Source organism: Lonchura striata, chromosome 1 (assembly GCF_050655825.1).
Source record: "Lonchura striata isolate lonStrDom1 chromosome 1, ASM5065582v1, whole genome shotgun sequence".
Classification (NCBI taxonomy): Eukaryota; Metazoa; Chordata; class Aves; order Passeriformes; family Estrildidae; genus Lonchura; species Lonchura striata.
Genome location: NC_140703.1, coordinates 32,681,794 through 32,700,365, shown reverse-complemented (window position 1 = coordinate 32,700,365; position 18,572 = coordinate 32,681,794). Strand labels below are relative to the sequence as shown.

The following is an 18,572-nucleotide window of genomic DNA, read 5'->3' as shown; positions in this document are numbered from 1 at the left end:
CACTGCCCCATTAAGCACCAGGTGTGATATCAGGTATGGGGAGGAACCAAAACTTTACTCAGCTGTGAAGCTAAGGACAGCATTACATTTCCAGGAAAGCCAGCAAGCAGTGAAACAGCTTTCCTGTGCATCACAGGAAATAGCAGCAACAGACTACAAAAGTTACAGCAAAAGGACACTTTCTGTTGCTCCTTTTGTTTTGTTTTCTGTCTTAGTAGTACGTAACATTACAGTATTACTGATACCAATTTTCATGTTCCAGATTGTGTATAAAAAAGTGAATATTGAATACTAAGAAGCAAATCAAATACCACCAAATCACAGCACTAGATTTTTCAGGAGTGGGAGAGTGGAAATACTTTCTAATTGCTTTATACTCAAGGCCAAACTTCAATACCATAATGCAAGCAGAGTCCCAGCAACAACTCAGAGGTGTTTTGAGCTGTCCTTATCTATCTGTGAGTCAAATTAAGAAGAGAACTTAAGTGATGTGTATTTCCATTACTTATGTTCCTACTGTCTTGTTTTCTTACCTGTGGTTTGCTCTGATTCCTGATTTACACACTTTTGACCTCCTGTGGCCACAATGAGTATCCTCTGAATCTTGCCATCAGGTTCTTTAGCCATCCATGTAAACCAGTACTAAATCATGCGCCTTTACTCTCACACAGGGCCAAGAGGTGCTTCCCCTCCTGCTGACCGTGAATACCTCAGTAGGCCAGCCACAACAGGGCAGATGATGGTAGCAAGGGCACTGCCAATTTTCTTAAAGCCTCAGAATGGACTCTGAGACTGTAAAGTGCTACAGAACATCTTAGAACCAGGTCACCTACAGTCCCTGCCTTGAAGTCTATGGGCAGAATTACACAATTTCTGATGAGATCATCTCCCACCCTGGATCTGTATGTGGGAATGAAGAGGGAGCTCTCCTAGTTCCCAGTCCCAGCACCTCTTTTCAGCTAGCCACCCTTTATTACTTTATTTTGCCAGGCATTTTGGCAAATCTAATCAAAATTGTCTTGCAGCTGGGCTGGAGCCATTTCTTGAGCAGTTCTGCTTCTGGGTCTCACCAGTTAGTCCTGGTCCCTAATTCATCACGTATTTCTCTTTGTGCCTCAAAGGGGAGGAATCTTCAAGTCTTTTTTAAAGATTTCTCTCCTCCTTCATCACTTTTGCTTCTAGATGTAGGTCACTTAACTCTTTATATGCTGTGATGTGTTAGTTCCTACATCTGACAAAAACCCCCAGCATTTTTATGGAGGTGAAGTCAGCTAAGGTACTATCTTCTCCCATCAGAGGCATGCTAGGTTCTAGGTCACTGATTTTTTTTTCTATTCAGCTATTACTTTTTCCACCCTGTTCTTAAACAGAGCCCATTTACTAGGTAGGTTAGGTGATTTCTGGTTTTGGGTTTTTTTAGCCTGAAAGCTAGCCTAATAATTCTTCTTTAAAATATTATCGTGCTACTTTTGCAACTTCTAATGGATGTTTCTCTTTCTTTAAGATTTCTTTTCAGCTTTGAATTTTTCTCTTTTAACAGTTTGGAAACTATTATTTTGTCCTCCTGAGATTTTACACAGTGCAGGTGGGAGGGTAGATTGTAGATGGAGAGCTTTACATTTCTGTTGTGACAAGCTGGGTTCTTACAGAGCTCAGCAGTAATACCCACATAATGTAACCAGCACAGAGGTTGTTTTTACAGTACAGCAGTTTCCAATGCACCATCTCAGTAGTAGTGTAAGCTTCAAGTGGGTGTCAAAGTGACCCTGGGTGTAGCAACTATGTCAAAGCCAGGAGATTCCTTGTGGTGGATACTGCAGGGTAACAATGAGGCAACTTTCTGCTCATTCTCCTGCATTCTCACAGCCTGCGCAGTCTGTGGATGCACAGATGGTGCAGAGGAGGAATGAGAGGACAAACCTTACTCAGGCAAACCATGCATGCTTCTCTTTCCTTTCCATCTCTGAAAAAGATTCTTTGAAAAAGAAAAGGTTCCTCTGCTTTGAATTCCCTCCAGTTTGTCTATTTGTATAATAAAATACCTTTGTATTCTTGAAATAATAAGTAAAATGCTGCAGTTTTTATATCTGTTAGTATGTCTGGCAAGTTTCCTTGAGATAAATGTCATCTCAGATGTACATAATGTTTAGCTCGGCTGCTGGACAGCAAAGTGTGTCCTGCCAGCAAGGTCAGTCAGAAGTAGAATAGTTTGCTTAGTTAGGTAATTTAGGGTCAAGTCTCTGTAATTATCTGCCCTATGGGATAGATTTATTAGTGCACTGTTACAAACTTGGAACAGTGTTGTCTAATATGAAACTCTTCTGCTGTATAAATATTTCTTGATCATTATAAATATAATTATTAATAGAATATCATTATAAATATAAATATTTTTGTTCTCTCTGTATTGATTTTCTTCTTGGGGCTAAACTGCATTAAAAAGGGGCCTTTTCTGTTTGGTTGGAATAGTTATCATTGCCAAAGAGCAGTTGCTGATCATGCAGCAGACAATACAAAATTCCCCCTAGAAGACTTTGCCTTTAAGGAGGGGAAAGAATCTCCACTGGTGTGCATCTCCACTGATGCACATAGCAATGGCAACTTTCTTACGCATGCTAGAGCTTCTCTGTGGTCAGCATGAGGTTTAAAGTAGAGAATAATTCTGGTAGGAATTTGTTTACCCATAAAAGTGTGCAAGAGCCTGAGATGAAGGATAGTTATGTGTTTAAGGTCGATAGCACAGAACTTGGAAATGTGTAGTCTCAAAGATGTCTCTCTGTGTGGCTCTGTGTAGTTGTTTCATTTCACTGTCCCTCCACTTCCTACCTGTAGGGAGAACAACATTGCCATTATTTACTTAGCTTGAGGCTAAGAATGCACTTGACACTAACACGGGCATTTTTTTCTAAGTCTCTATATAATGCCATAAAAATAATAATGAAAACTTTACACCATTAAAGCTCCTTTCAGAGGATGTCCCTAGAGCTGAATACTTGAACAGTAAAAGCCAGCACAGTTAGAGTTGCCTGGTAAAGCTTAATTTGGTATGCATATGTGTGGGCTTATTACTAAAACCACCTACAGAGTCTTGGCAAGGTGCTTTGAGTGGCTGTTTATGGGCTTCTATAACAACTTTTTCTTTTCCGTGTGAAACAGCAAGAGGAAAGAAAAAAGACAATCACCTATTCACTTTTTACCTGTGCCTGGCTAACTGTAGAATCAGAGCAGATCTCATTTTGCTTAAAATGAAGCCCAGATATAGTCCTTGGAAGGTAAGAATCTCTCTGATGGCTGATTTTGCCTGCAGTGTAATTTCATTTGGGGACAGGTTTTACTTTCAGAGTCCCCCATCAGGGAAAACCTCCCTGTCAGCAGTTGCCAGGTGTACTGTAATGTGTCCTGTTTTGTTTGTAAATAGCTTCTTTTGCACCTTAAAGCAGTTGAGATCAGTCAAGTTCTTCATCAGTCAGCAGCATAACTTGATGAAATTAACTTAACCAGTGGGGGAGTCAGTCACTCCAAAGGGTGTTGCAGCCCACCTCCTGTTCTCTTGTTCAGGCAGACTTTTATTTAGAAATACAGTAATTCAAGCATCAGTATTCATAAAGTAATTCCTTAAAGTCATGCTCCTGTTGTGGATGGCTTTTCAGGGACAATACCTTGGTCATGCTCAGTGAATTGGCACCTTTTCCACAGTGTATTCTCTCCTTGCTGCTACATGCAAGGCACCACGCCCACCCCTTGTACAAGAGTTAAACTCAAGAGCAGAAATAAGTATTTTGTATCTCTAATGCTTTTCTGTGGTACCTGATCATTTTGCCCCAGTCTTAAACCTGAGGACTGTTGAATCTGTGGTCCTTATCCAACCTTTGACTCCTTTATGCTCTCAAGCAACCTCAAGTTGTGCCAGTGGAAGTTTGAAATTAATATTAGGAAAAATTTGTTCATTGAAAGGTTTATCAAGCATTGGAAAAAGGCTTCCTGTGGAAGTGGCTGAGTCACCATCCCTGGAGGTATTTGAAATGTGTAGATTGTGAAGATTGTGACACTTAGGGGCATGGTTTAGTTGTGGGCTTGGCTGTGTCAGGTTAATGGTTGTGCTTGATTATCTTAAAGGTATTTTCCAACCTAGATGATTCCATGATTTTTTTCTTCTGAAATCTGTCTCCATTTGGCTCTTTGAGACATCTTCATCTTACCAAGATCTTTCTTGGTGTCACCCACTCCCTATGGCCAGCAGAAATCCCTTGGACACAAGAGAGCTCATGTTGCCATGCTCAGCTGCTGGAAGTCACAAAGAACAAGTTCAGGAAGAAATCTCCATGCACTCCAGCAAGTCTGTGCTGGGGCACACACTGTACTGAATAAGTCTCAGATTTTAGTTGCCAGCTGACTCTGCTAAGGATGTGAAATAGATTTTTTTAAAGAATGTTTGTAACAGACAAAAACTGGAAAATTTTCACTCAGCTTATAAAAAGGGAAACATCAAAGCCAAGAAGGACAACCTGAAAAAAATCCTTACAAAGCAAGGAGATACTAGGTCTTTTCAAGAAAAGGTTTTCTAGAAAATATTTTTTTAATCTGAGCAAAATATTCTTGTGCTCCCATTTTTAGAAGCAATTGGGCTGCTTGAACTACATTCCTTGTGCTCCCTGCTCCTTCTCTCCCCAGAATAACTCTACCCAAGGCTGATATTCAGAATGGCTATTACCAGGCTATATATCCTGAATTTTCAGGATTTTATGATGGAATCACCAGCACAGTAGCACTTGTAGTGCAGAAGCACCTTTGTGTACACAATGCACATACAGTGGCAAAGGGATATGTTATCACCCCAGGGATTTGATGGACAACAATGCTGCTGTGACAATGTAATTTTATTTTTGATTTTAAGTACTGGACTCCTTTTGTCTCCTAGTCTTTGGGCTGCATTTGTTATGTACATCAGCTGTTTGTTACATTCTTGATGGCTAGGGCCTAGCATGATTTAAATGGCATCTGAGATTATCTCATGGTCTCCTGACTTCAAGATTTTAATAAAAACAGGAAATAAATTAAACCTGAGAGTCAGCCATGGGAAAAAGCAAAACAGCTCTTATCACTGTAGCATGCCTGTCCCTTGGGTATGCAGATTGTCAGGAACTAATTAGCTACAGCATGGAGCTCCTCAGATCAGACCATTCTGTGTCATTGACATTATTTGCAAATAATTGGGGGACCATATTGATGCTGAAGGCATCTTCAGTGATCCCACAAGTTCCAAGGGATGTGCTTTCTGGTGTCAGTTCTGCTGCATTCCTGACCTTTCACAGTTCCAGAATGCAAAATAGCTTTGTGCGTAGACAAACATGCAATCTCAGGATTCAGAGTAAAAAAAACCCCAAAACATGTAAGTAATCTAGGCATATTACTTCATAAGAAAAGTATAAAGTTGAGATAGAATGGTCTGGCCTGTTGCATAATGATATTATCCAAAACTTTGTCTTTATTGAAATTTACAGAAAAATACATCAAATGTGAAAGAATACAATGCACCAAGATACCATACTGGTAGTGAAAAACAGTATTTTATAAAAAATATCAACAATATTAAGAGATTCTTCTCAAGTCCAGTGAAGATGAGGGTTTTTGGCCTGTTGGAAAATTTTTCCATCCATTAAACAGTCAGGGTTCTAATGAGCCAATTTCTTGTTTGTAACCACAGATGAGTACAGACAACCTACCTTCTACAAATAACACAGCTAAATAAAGAGAGGCCCTGTTGGCAGCAACATTTTTTACATCCATGAAAAGGTAATAGAGACCAACAGCAGGTACTGGAGCATAAATCCACATCTGACTGTAGTTCAGTAATAATTTGTGCTGGCTGTTTTCCTTAACTCTATTAAATAACATCATTAGATGTTTCTCATTTTAAATGTGGTGCATCAAAAAAAAAAAAGCAGATGTGGAGGATAAATAATTCTGATTATATATTTGTATGCAAACAGTTCATCAGTGTGCTCTATATAATGACTTCCCACAGATTTTGAGATGTGGAAGAGAATCTGCTTTGTATAATCTTCTGTCTGTAAACTGTAACTGGGTATTTATTATACTTATTTTTCCAATAAATGTTGTAACTGAAATGCAAGGACAAATGTGTCATTTGACCTGCATCAGCAGTTGAGGTTCAGGGTCTTGACGTTCTAAAACTCTGCTTGTTTCAAAGCAAGAAGCCAGTCTAAGATGAGTAGTGAAGCAGGACATTTTCTCCTTAATCTCAGGCAGCTAATACTCTGTTTTGCCCTGAAGATCTTTTATCCAGTTGTAGCTCACCTCTTCTGGAAAAAGGGGAGTGGGGAGAAAAACAATTTCTGTTCAGGAAGCTCATAAAATCATTTTTCAAGCCTGTCATTTTTTTCTCTGAGCCTATTGTGCATTTTAAAGAGGAAGTCAAGTACTTTACTAAAAAAGAAATTTTCACCTTTGTTAAGAGCTAGATTGCCTTCTGGGAGAAATGAAGGCCTGACATCCTCATGAAAAGGTTTCTGCCATGTAAAGCAGGGTCTCTTTTCTTCCATACAGGGAAGTGATCAAGTTTTTCCTCTACCAGCCAAGTTGCAAAAGTAAAAGGGTGGCGATCATCCTTGCTTGCCTCATCTCAGTGAGCATGCACTCTTTTTCAGCTGACAAAACATAGTGGGAGGAACCCCACTCAACCAATGAAAGGGAATTACCGTCTCCCTTGTGTCTGTCACACTCCAGGTATTGAGTGGAGTTGTCAGAGCAGAGCATCTGCAGCACTGGCTGGCTCCCTGTAGATTTGCATGTCCCAGATCCCTTAAAATTTTTATCTTAAATTAATGTTTGCTTTTACACGCTAGAAGGTGTTAAACAGCTTTGTCTATTATCAGAATGCAAGGACAGTCCTGGGATGCTCCTACACATTACTCAGAGAAGCCCTGGGAGTGCTGTGCAAAGGGTGTGAAGAGCTGTGCCTTCCTGCTCTTGGGCTGATGAGAAGACACAAAGCATGGCCCCGCTCTTACTGCAGGAGGGTGGATAGAGGCATCCACTGCCTGACAAGATCACACCTCTACACTATAACCCTAATACTGAGCCTGCAGAGGGACAGGTGATAACTGCCTTTCCTTAAGGAAAGCATCCAGGCAGAATCAAACATAAATGGAGAGAAATAGTAATATTTTGTGATTAAGTCCTCACCAGCTGGTGCTTTGAACTAGTTTGGCCAAAATACTGGGACATCTCTTCTGGGAGCAAGAGGTAGAACTGCCCATTGGAATTTTATCTGTTGTTCCCTCCACCTTTTTTGATATAATTTCCTTCAAGCAGTGCTCTCACTGGAGTATGTAACAAGAAGGGAAATAAAACTTTGGCACACTACTGTGTTCAAAATAAAATGTGAGGTGGCCATCAAAGCACCTCAGCTGACAGGGACAGCAGGGGAGAACCTGCCAGGAACTGACACCAAAGACAAGAAAATTTCAGTATTTGCTGAAGACATTATCTTAGTTAGCTGGCTTTCAGGTGTCAGTTGTGTGCACACATCCTCTCAGGAGCAAGAAGTGAGAGGAAAGGGAGAGAGGATGCCTTGAGAGAGCCAAGCAGAGTGTTAACAGCTGTGTAAGATGTACTAGAAAGTTTATGAAACCAGGCTGTTCCTGCAGCCATGTAACCCCAGAAAAACTGAAATAATAACCATTAAACCAAAGTTTGGAAACATTTTTATGAGGGCACATAACCTCTAAAAAGTACACAGGAACACTATGGTTCTGAAAACCACAACACACATCTATAGTTTCATGCAATATTTATTTCGCATTTTGGAAGATACAGAAATTAGTCTGCTAGTGGTGTTGTGATATTTGTATGCTGATTCATATAGTCAGGATTTATCCATAAGCAGCAAGAACAAGTGTGTTTTATGAAGCAGTGACTTAACTAAATCTAATGTGGTTTGGCCGACAAGGCCTGAAAATGTCCAAATGGTCACACAGTGATCACAAAGCACACAGACATGAGATAAGGACAAGGGGTTGTCGTGCTATGGGCCAATCCCAGCAGGCTGTTACGGCTGGTACAGATAACACTCAGCTGTGTTGCCACAGAAGCATTATTGAGCATTTGGATACAGGAGTCACCACTTGTCTGCAAGAAGGATCAGATCTTTGCCATGACAATTTCTTCCATTACTTAAGTTTTAGAGAACTAGGAAGAGTTGTTCTATTGCACCAAGCAATACACGCCTTGTGTTTCCAGAAGTCAATTTTCAGTGGAAATATCAGCATTTCCTTTATATTTAAAAGGAATACAATACATTTTACATTCCCTTTTACATTTTAAACTGCTGACTGTAAAGAAGGCAGCTTTAACCATTCAATAGAGGTCCATCTGCTGCAACAGTGTCTCTAGCTAGTCCTCTAGGTACATCATAGGCCTCTGGAATCAGAAGAGCTATATGGTTTGATCCAAGTTCTTCTCCATTCCAGCCTGGAATGCTGCAATCCAGATAACCTATTTCAGTTTGACTTGGGTCACATATAAACATTTTTTCAGATCTTTGCCCCAGCAACCTTTAGAACAACCTAGGCCAACGTGGTTTTGAAGTAAAAAAAAAAATAAATTTGGGCTTTCAACTAGGGTAGAAGAATAGAAGGAATGTGAACATATGCAAATACACTCTAGGTCAAACCCTTACCAGGCCAAATATTCCCATAATCCTACAATAATAAAATTATTATAATTAAGGGCTAATTTAAGGAATGTACAGTATTTACAAAAATAGAAGATACTAAGCAATAGGGGAACAAAGTAAAGGGATATTAGGACAGAGCTGGGAAGGGGTTCCCAGGCTCTTCCTATTGTACTACTGTTTCCTCTGATATGTTGAGTAGCAAATGCCATTCAGGGCCTACCTAGATGTTCTCATGATAAGAACCCCTGGAGAGAGGCTATCTCTAGCACAAGGCTAGAGAAAGTCTATCATCTTGTTCCACTGAAATTCTACAGCATCTTATAAAGGAAGCCCACAGCAGCTGATGGGCCTGTCTCCTAGCTTAGCAGGAGTCAGTAATGTTCTCTGCTCCCATCAATGTGGGAACTAGTCACAAGCACTTGTTTTAGATTACATGAATGAGTCTCAGAACAGTGGAGTTCTTTCTGTAACATCAGAACATGTCAAATTCAGTCCTCAGACCAGTTCACTTCAGTTCAGGCATGAGCTGAGACCAACTAATATCTGTTCCTAAATTTTCATCCTCAAGACCAGGAAAGCTGATATCTAGAAGGATTTTGCTGAGACTGTCATTCATGGTGTCCAGGATAAGACCCTCCATGAGTGACCGGTTTTCAGTAAAGCCAGAGGCTGCCAGTTCAACAGTGGACTGCTTGGAAGTGTCACGAATAAACACTGGAGAGCTCGTGAGGGGCACAAGGACCATGTCACTAGATTCTGTATTGAGCAGTTCTCGAGGAGAATCAAAGAGAGGATTTTTAAGGGGTGTGCTGTTAAAACCCAGCAAATCCTGGTTGTCCTGGAGGGGTGTGAATGGCAATGGAAGGGTTTTCACTGGACTGAAGTCCAGCTCATGACTTCCCTTGGCTAAGGAAGCAGACTTCCAGGGATCAAGGACCTCAAGTGAAGGGGTAGTAGTGGCTGAGACTTTGCTGGGAGTGGAAGAAACAGGCAATTTGCTGAACATGTCTTTGACTGGCGTTTTAAAGGCCCCCTCTTCTCCCCGTGAGCAGCTGAGCTGTGATATGTTCTCAAGGGGCTGGTTTTCCTGGGGGAAGGGACGGTCTGCCCCTAACTGGAAAGAGTCAAAGCTGCTGCTTTCTGGCAAAACAAGGACAGGCTCTTCTGAACGAGACAGTGCTAGATGTTGTTTCCTTCTGGATCTGCCCACCTCCCTCCTTTCTCTCCTCTTTATAACCAAAGAGTCAGAAACTGCCTTAGGTGGGGACTTCAGTCTGGTGAACTGTTTCCTCTCTTTTGTGGATGAGTCCGGGAGGAACAAGCTTGGCTCTTCCTTGACCGTTACGGTTGAGGCAAATGGGGACAGCCAGGGATCCAGCTGAGAGCCTTCTTCCTCCTTGACACAGGCACCCTCAGGGAAAGAAGACAATTCCTCCCCAGGCTGGGAGCTGTTCTCCTGTACGGAATGGCTTGGGGAAAATAAACCTTCATCACATTGACCCTCCTCCTTGACAACAGCCGTGGGTAAAGAGGATGACTCTTCTGCAGACAGTGACATCTACAGTGAAACACAGGTGACATGCAGTCAGTAAGCAAGGATCTAAGCTACCCAAAAATCCAAATAACCATGGAAAGAAAAGAAAAAAGCCTGACATTTAAGGTCAGCAGAAAGGGTAAGAGGAAGATATTCAGGAAGGAGTAATTATAACAGACTGAGATTGATCTCTGTTAAACTGTTAGAAAGAAGCCTAAGGGTCTCATGGGAAGGATTCTAGCTAAGTGACAAAGTCATACCCTTCAGAGCACTCCTGCTCTGAAGAACTTCTGGGAGTACAGGCAGAAGGAGAGCTGAATATTTCTGGAAAAAATATAACTCCTTTGATTTTTTTTCTTATATTATCTAAATGGGAATAACAAAATGAATGAGGGCAGTTTTCCCAGAAACCAAGGAAAAAGAAGAGACAAAAAATGAGGTTATCAAGAGAAAAAGACCACAGGAGAAAGATAAATCATAGCTGGAGAGAACATAAAGCAGCAGGCATACAAAGGAAAATAGGATTATGGTTATAGACAGGATGGAGGAAGCTAAAGCTTTACAATGTCTACACATACAAGAGCAGTCAGTGAGATGCCAAGAAAAAGATCTGTTTAATAGCTGTTTTTCTTGAGCCCAGAATAACTGTGAACCTCACAGAATTAGCAAACATCAGATATGGAAATACTCTGGGAAGAGACTACATGAAATATACACCCTTTTAGAAGTTCCTAATTGTTGTTTGTCTACAGAGCTACCAAAAATATGGATGTTTTAGGATAGAACAAAGCCATTCCTCCCATTCTTCTTTCTTCACATCCCAGCAGTAAAGAAAAATTGTCTTGACCAAGCCATAAGGCCCCTTCCTCTAGTGAATTATGGAAACATCCTTAGAGCAAATAAACTAGGAGGTAGTAGTTAGCCTAGAGACAGTAAAGGATAGCAAGGATTATCACTAACTAGTTCCTTTATAGGAGCTTAGAGTTTAGAGCACCTAAGTAAAGATAAAGGAACAATATGAAGAAAAGGTTCATTGAGGGCAAGAGATATAAAAAAAACCAAACAACAAAAAATCCAAGCGAACACTCCCCTCCTTAAAAAAATCCCCACACCCTACCTAGCCCCCTCCTCACCTCACTTATAAAAAAAGATAAAAAATAAAGAAGAAAAAAACAGGAAAAAACCCACACTAACCTCCTCAAAACTCCTTGGAAAAAAAGAAACCAACCTTTGGGGCAATGCACACACGCTTATTGCTCTGCAAAGTCTCTGTGCTGTTAAAAGATGCTCCCTGTGCCGTGGACAGGGGAACCTTCATAGAAGGCTGCAAGACAAGAGGCTGACTCAAAGGGAACTGGATTGGAACCAGGTAGGAGTTGACACGAGGAAGCAAAGGCTTCATCTTTCGGCCTGGAAGGGAAAAGAAGGGACTCACTTTTGCCTGTTCTCCACTGCTACCTCTTGAAACCCAGGCAGCTTAGAGAAAGTCCTTCTAGACACCCCAAAAGAAACATTTTATCAGATCACTTGCCTTCTCTGCTAACTTTAAGGATACAAATACCAAGCCAGAAGCCTCATGAACGAGAAAATAAGATTTCATGCAGATCCTACCCCTCAGGTTTGGGCTCTCATTCCATTTGAGTGCCCATTGCCCAGGATCTCACCATCACATCGTCTCAGACAAAACACTACTGCTTTCCATTTCAAACCTGGCAGTAAGAAGCATAAAAGCTGGCAAACAGGGATAACACACTCCACTCCTAAAGAAATCTATGAGAATGCCCCAGGTTTATTGGATTGATTTGCTTTGGCCTAGAGTGATGTGGACACTTACGTGAATTCTGGGGTTCAGTTTTGCTTCCCATGTTCTTCAGAGGATCTGGAAGATTACTCTTTTGTTGCTGCAGTCATTGTGAGATAAGAGGAGAAGGAGAAAAAGAGAGATTAAAATAAAAGAATCCGCATTTATTCTGCTGCCTCACTGAGAATTGTGAAACCAGAGGTCTGTGCTGGACTAATGCAAAGAGAGCAGCTGTTAGCACCCAACATTCAGGCTGGCTCTAGGTCTGTGCCACTTGCTGGTTTGCAGCCATCCCAAAGCCAGCTGCCCACCAAAAGCTGTGTAGGAAAAGAGATGACATGACAGAGCTGCTCCAGCTGCAGACTCTACTGCAGAAGTGAGTTGGTTTTGGCACACTGTGTGCCTGAGAAACAATGAATAGGATGGCTTTATTGTCTATTGGATACAGATAGGTGTTCAATGGAATAGCAGAGGCAGCAATGGGATCAGATTTTGGAGCAGATGGAAAGAAGGCCAAGGTTGTAGCTGTGACAGAAAAGTGTTTGACTGGATGTTGCAAATCAGTCACTGTTAAAACTGCTGAATGCGACAGCAATAGCAAACAGGTTCATCCTTCTAAGAGTCACACACAGTTCAGCGGGTTACAAAATGAAAACCCACAGAGAGATCCTATTCTCTCTGGATCTGAGCTCCAGAATACATTGGAACTGTTGCCATGGAGATGATTTTACCAGAAATCTGTTTGGGCTTGTTCTCTGAAGCCTATCGGTGTCCATTGCAGCCTACTTCAGCAGTAGACTTCCAAGTTGCTCTAAGCTGTCCAGATTTACCATTTTGATAGACTGTCGACCTTTGGCTAGACCCCTCTCCCCACAAAGGGTACAGCACAGAGCTGTATGAGTAGATGCAGCAGTGAACCAATCCCCCTCCCCAAGCCTGTTGTCCTTTCCTTCAGTGAGTGGCAAGAAGAGAATGGAAGATGCCATTGGAAGAAGAGAATGCCCCGAGCCAGATGGTAATTCTTACTGATTCAGAGTACTCAGGCGATGTTGGTGACCCCAAGTCCAGCGGCTGCCGGTGGCAGAAGGCATTGAGCAAGAAAAAAATTTAAGATTAAGTCATCAGCCAAAGAGGGAGACAAATGGGACATTTAAAACTTGTACAATCGGAGCAAACAAAAAAGTCCACCCACCCACAACAGAAACCACAACAGTTTTCTAAACACACCTATACCAGACTCTCAAGCTCTATTTCCCGAATAAAATCTTCCTAAAATACCTGTTTGGGCTAGCACAATTCCATCCTATGACTGACTTATCAAACAGCATAGGAACACCTGGTTGGCCTCAGTGTAAATCTTCTTATTAGGAATTTATATCAGGCCCATGGAAAGAAGGTGAACAACCTATTATATTTGGCAGAGCACATGAAGAATAAACACATCTTACAGAAGCTCCAGATCAAAAGCACAGCCATAGCATCTTTTCTTTCAAATGCAGCGCTTGTCTATTTGTCAAGTGAAATGACTGAATCCAGCTTCTACAAAGAGGCTGAATCAACGCAGTTTGATCTTACAGTTAAAATAAGGTGCATCAGGCTAGTGTGGCATTTAGAAACTGGATAGCCTGTCCTATTTTCTTTGCATGAGGCAACTCACCTTAAATACCTGGTCCAATGTTAGGCAACGGTTTGCATCAGGGTGAATAGTCCAGAAGGAGATTTTACCATTGGCAGATGTCTCACGGACAAACATATCATGAAGGGACAGGTTGTGCCGGATGGAGTTCTGAGGAGAAAGGAGTGAATGGGAGGTTGAAAACCAGCAGTTTTGTTATCAGCACAGCAAGGCCCACCTCAAACATAGCTGCCCTAGCAGAGGGATTACATTCCAAAGTGCAAACAACACCAAACTTTCATGTTCACATCGTACCCAGCCAACCCTGTCATCAGTCTCTTATTCTATGTACTCTTGAGATCCCAGTTCTCACTCCACTGCTCAAACATCCCATCATCTTGTTTAAGTAGGATGAGGCAAGGGATACAAGAAGTGGTACAGTGAACATCTGGAGTGAGAGTGTATTTGGGGTGGAACGTTTAAATGAGCTTCCATCTTGATTTGCAGGCTGGGGAACAACTTTTCATTTTGATCCAGAAGGCATGTAACATCACCCACAGCAACTTGAGGGCTGCTGGTTACCTTCCAACCTGGCTTAGCTACATGTTTAAAATAAGGGAAATGATCCTCAATCCAGGTATAGATGTCCTTCAGGGTCATGCGCTTCCTCTCCGTGCTGTTGATGGCAAATTGGATCATGGCCATGTAGGAGTAAGGAGGTCGCTCTGACACCGAATCCTGACATGAGGAGGACTCAGCAGAAGTAGGAATAGCAGCAGCAGCAGCTTCCTCTTCAGTCTGAAAGAAAGAAGATTCAGTCTGAATGAATGTTCGCAAAGCTGACAAGAAGGCCCATGGAACATCCCTGGATCCTCTGGGTTCTGCTATTCATATCAGTAAAGGTTAAAATCAGGTTACTTAGAGATAGCAATACCTAATTCTTGCAAGTATTCTGATCCACCTAGATTACCTCCTTATCAAAAGTTTTAGCACACTCTTGTATTCTCCTACTTGCCTTGACTCTTTCCTGCAGAGGTATCTGATTCTCTTTCTCTGTGTCTTCCTTCACAGAAGAGGGATTTAGCCCATCAGATCTCATCTTCCCCAGCCACTGGATGTTGGTGAGACTGTTGTCCAACACAGAACTCATTGTCTCTCCACTGCCTGTTGGGATAATAAGCCCACATAATAATCACAGAATAAATTAGGTTAAAAGAGTCCTCCAAGACCATTGAGTCCAACCTGTGACCAAACACCCTCTTATCAATGAGACCATGGCACTGACTGCAGCATCCAGTTGTTTCTTGGACACCTCTAGGGATGGTGACTCCAAACCTCCCTGGACAGTCTGTTCCAATGCTTGACAACCCTTTTAGGGAAGAGGTTCTTCATGATGTCCTATCTGAACTTTCCTTGGCACAGCTTGAGGCTATGCTCTTTTGTCCTGTCATTTGTTGCCTAGGAGAAGAAGGCAACCCCCACTGCTCTACAACCCCCTTTCAGGCAGTTGTAGAGAGTGACAAGGTCCCCCTGAGCCTCCAGGCTGAACAGCCTCAGCTCCCTCAGCTCTTCCTCATCAGACCTGTGCTCCAGACCCTTCACCATCTCTGTTGTCCTTCTCTGGACATGTTCCAGAACTTCAATGTCTTTCCCGTCATGAGTGGCCCTAAACTGAAAAAAGAACTCAAGATGCGGCCTCACCAGTGCTGAATACTGGACAATCTCTGCCCTGGTCCTGCTGAACACAGTATTGCTGGTACAGGCTAGGATGTCATTGGTCTTCTTGGCCATCTGGGCACACACTGGCTCCTGGCTGCTGTTGACCAGTAGTCCTAGCTCTTTTCCTGCCAGGCAGTTTTCCAGACACTCTTCCCCCAGCTTCCAGCACTGCCTGGTGCTTTTGCAACGCAACTGCAGGGCCTGGTACCTGCTTTTACTGAACATCATGCAATTGGCCTTGACCCATGGATCCAGCCAGTCCAGAGCCCTCCTGCCCTCCAGCAGATCCACACTCCCACCCAACTTGATGTCATCTGTGAGTTTGCTGAGGATGCTCTTGATCCCCTCATCCAGATCACTGATACACAGAGAAAAACAGGACTGGCCCAACTCTGAGCCCTGGGGAACCCTACCAGTGACTGGTCACCAGCTGGATGCAGCACTGTGCAGCACCACTCTCTGGGCCCAGCCATCCAGCCAGTATTAATCCAGTCAAGAGTGAACCTGACCAAGCCATGGCTGCCAGCTTTTCCAGAAAAATGCTGTAGGAGACAGTGTGAAAGGCTTTACTGAAGCCCAGGTGGGCTACATACACAGCCTTCCCCTTGCCATAACTCTGCTTTCTCACAAGTAACCCTGCTACTCCTTCATCACAGCTGTCAAAAGGAAGGCACCAGTCACACTTCTAAAAGATGGTATTGCAACACTAGTATTGTGGAAGGAATTCATCTTGAATTCCTGATTTTGATTCCTGTAGTTGCCCAATTTCTGAAAAGAGCTGCAGGCTCTAAAAATAAACACTCAAACCAGGCTATTGTCAACCAAAACAGGACTATGTTGATCAAGTACTTCAAGAAATAGAAAGATTTAGCACAAAACTTAAATCAGAAGCACAGATGTCTTCCACCAAAAAAATATGTCCACTATAATCCTTCAGATTTCACTACATATGCAAAGCTATGTACATTATTAGAATCCAATCCATAGGTATTTTGTAATTAACAAAATATTAATAATTACTGCAAACCAAGATGCAAGTGCTGCACTCCTTGGCCCATTTCACATCTCTTTGTCAGGACAAAAAAAAAAAACAAAACAGGTAAAGGCTACATACTGTCCCTGTCCAACCACAGGACCAACTCCTGAATGCCAGAGCTCTGTACTACCTGCAAGACCAGATGTCTGTGCAACATTCTTCTCTCTTTCTTGAATAACTGCAGCCCTGTTGCCTGCACTGGCTTTCTTCTCTGATGGGAGATGCTGCGATGGTGCTGGACCTGCTGAACGGGATGTGCCCCCACTGCTAATGAGAATGAACTTATTTGGTCCATTGTTGCCACACTCTTTTCCTTTTGCTGTCAATGCCTCTATAATGCTCTGGATATCAGCATTTGTAGGGATGGCCACCACCTGTGTGTTGGGCATTGTAGGATGGTCAATTATCTTTATTCCTGCTGGGAATTTCTGCAGGCCACCGTCCCTTTTGTCTCTGGGTTGTCTGTTGTGTTGGTCTTCCTGCCTGTGCTCCTGCTTAGGAGCCTTTTCATCCTGACCTCTCTTCTCATCTCTTGCTGAACTACTGGATTCACCATTCTGTGGGAGGGTCAGTTTTCGTCTTTTGAGAATTAAGGGCCTGCGAGGGCTGGTCCTCATTATTGATCTATACTGTCACTCTCCATTGAAAGGGAGAGAAACAAATCCTGCAAAACAAAAGGTACAACATAAAGGGTGCAGCAAATCATCTCAAGACCTCCCACAGAGCACACATTCTCAGCAGTTGCAGTTGCTACAAAGCTAGAAATGCAAAAGGAAAATTAAAATTAGAAGCATTTAATAAGGCAGACAAGGCTACTGAAAAATCATACTGTACCTCCCTAATCCACACTTTGTGTAAGCAGGATGAGAGAGTTGCAGAGTAGATAATGTGCATCATAAAGTACATAATAATAAGCAAAGTGTGTATGTGCTTTACAAAAAGACTTAGCTGTAGGGCAATTTGACCATGTCAGCCAGCAAGCTGCAGGGGAGGCGGAATATAGAAACAGCAGTGCTGATTCTTATAGCTGATTGCTCTAAGCAGCAGATTATATAACCTGTGTGAAAAGGGAATTTACAGATGGCTTAAGATCTGGGAAGCAGAGATTACCCTGAACACTACAAAAGCACATAATAAATGCAGCAGAAGTAAGGTGCTTTAAGCTAGACACCAAGTAAATGTGCTTCTAATTCCTTTTGTATTTGTTAAGAATCACATAAATTCATCATTGGGTAGCATACAATTTAGATGTCAAACTTTTGGACAATAGGTAGTTTAGACTATAAAGCTGGAAGCAGAGGAAATGAAATTCAGAGATACTGCTTCCAGGGTAAGATGCTATGAGAATATTGCTAATAATGCCATCAGGAATTTGGTGGAACCTGTGCCTTTCTGAAAACTAAAGCAGAACAATATGCAAATTGTAGTTATTGTTTGTCATTAGAGATGGCAAGCAGAATAGAAACAGATACCAAAAAAGAGAGGCCTTTTGCATTACTAGATTTGACGGGGTCAGCTAGTAAACGAGAAAATTCTCAGTAAGAATCCCCTACATTGATAGAAAGCAGAGTCCAGCGGATAACAAGCTGAGCTAACGCCCTATGCACAGTGAGCAGACAGCCCAGCGATCATTCCACGCGGGTTCTGGCACCCGGCACAAGCATGGCCCTTGGAGATCTGCTCCTCCCCCTTAAGGAGAGACAGCGCCAGAAGCAGAACCCTGAGCCAGCCTCCGACAGGCAGCGTTCCTGCGAGCAGGAACGGGAGCGCGTCCCTTCCCAAGGCCTGGATCTGCTGCCCCGTCCAGGCCCGGGAGCAGGGCTGTGCAGGCGCGGCCCCGCGGGGGCAGGCAGGGCACGGCCAGGGCGCTCCCAGCTCCTCTGTCACCCACCCCAGCCCCGCGCTGCCGCCCTGGCCGGCGGGTTCGCTGCTCCCCGGGCCTTCCGCCCCGGGCCGGGCCCGGGCGCTGCCCTGTCCCGGCCGCGCGGCGGCCTTACCGCGGCCGTCCGAGGGGCGCCGACCCCAGCCGGGGCGCCGGCGGCGACTCACCAGCTGCGGCCGGGGCGCGGCCGGGGCGGGCGGCGGCCCCGGCGCTCTCGGAGCGGCCCGGTTTGAATTTGGCGCCCGGCGCTGGCCCGGTCACGTGCCGGCCTGCGCCAGTGAGCGGCG

General features: G+C 43.2%; 1 protein-coding gene across 2 annotated transcripts; it reads right to left on the bottom strand.

The window, feature by feature from the left end:
• Nucleotides 1-7,796: 7,796 nt before the first annotated feature.
• FOXM1 (forkhead box M1) lies at nucleotides 7,797-18,556 on the bottom strand. 2 transcript variants are annotated; one of them, XM_085573526.1, is made up of 9 exons: nucleotides 18,401-18,556; nucleotides 16,534-17,067; nucleotides 14,664-14,812; nucleotides 14,231-14,446; nucleotides 13,691-13,819; nucleotides 13,060-13,104; nucleotides 12,067-12,133; nucleotides 11,461-11,642; nucleotides 7,797-10,256 (listed from the first exon to the last, which is right to left on the bottom strand). In XM_085573526.1, exons 2-9 carry the CDS (start codon nucleotides 17,018-17,020, stop codon nucleotides 9,204-9,206), a joined length of 2,328 nt encoding a protein of 775 aa, XP_085429652.1. In that variant the 5' UTR covers nucleotides 17,021-17,067; nucleotides 18,401-18,556; the 3' UTR covers nucleotides 7,797-9,203. The 2 variants fall into 2 exon arrangements, with proteins under 2 accessions (XP_085429652.1, XP_031363787.3); XM_031507927.3 differs by having other exon boundaries at nucleotides 18,453-18,556.
• Nucleotides 18,557-18,572: the final 16 nt, after the last annotated feature.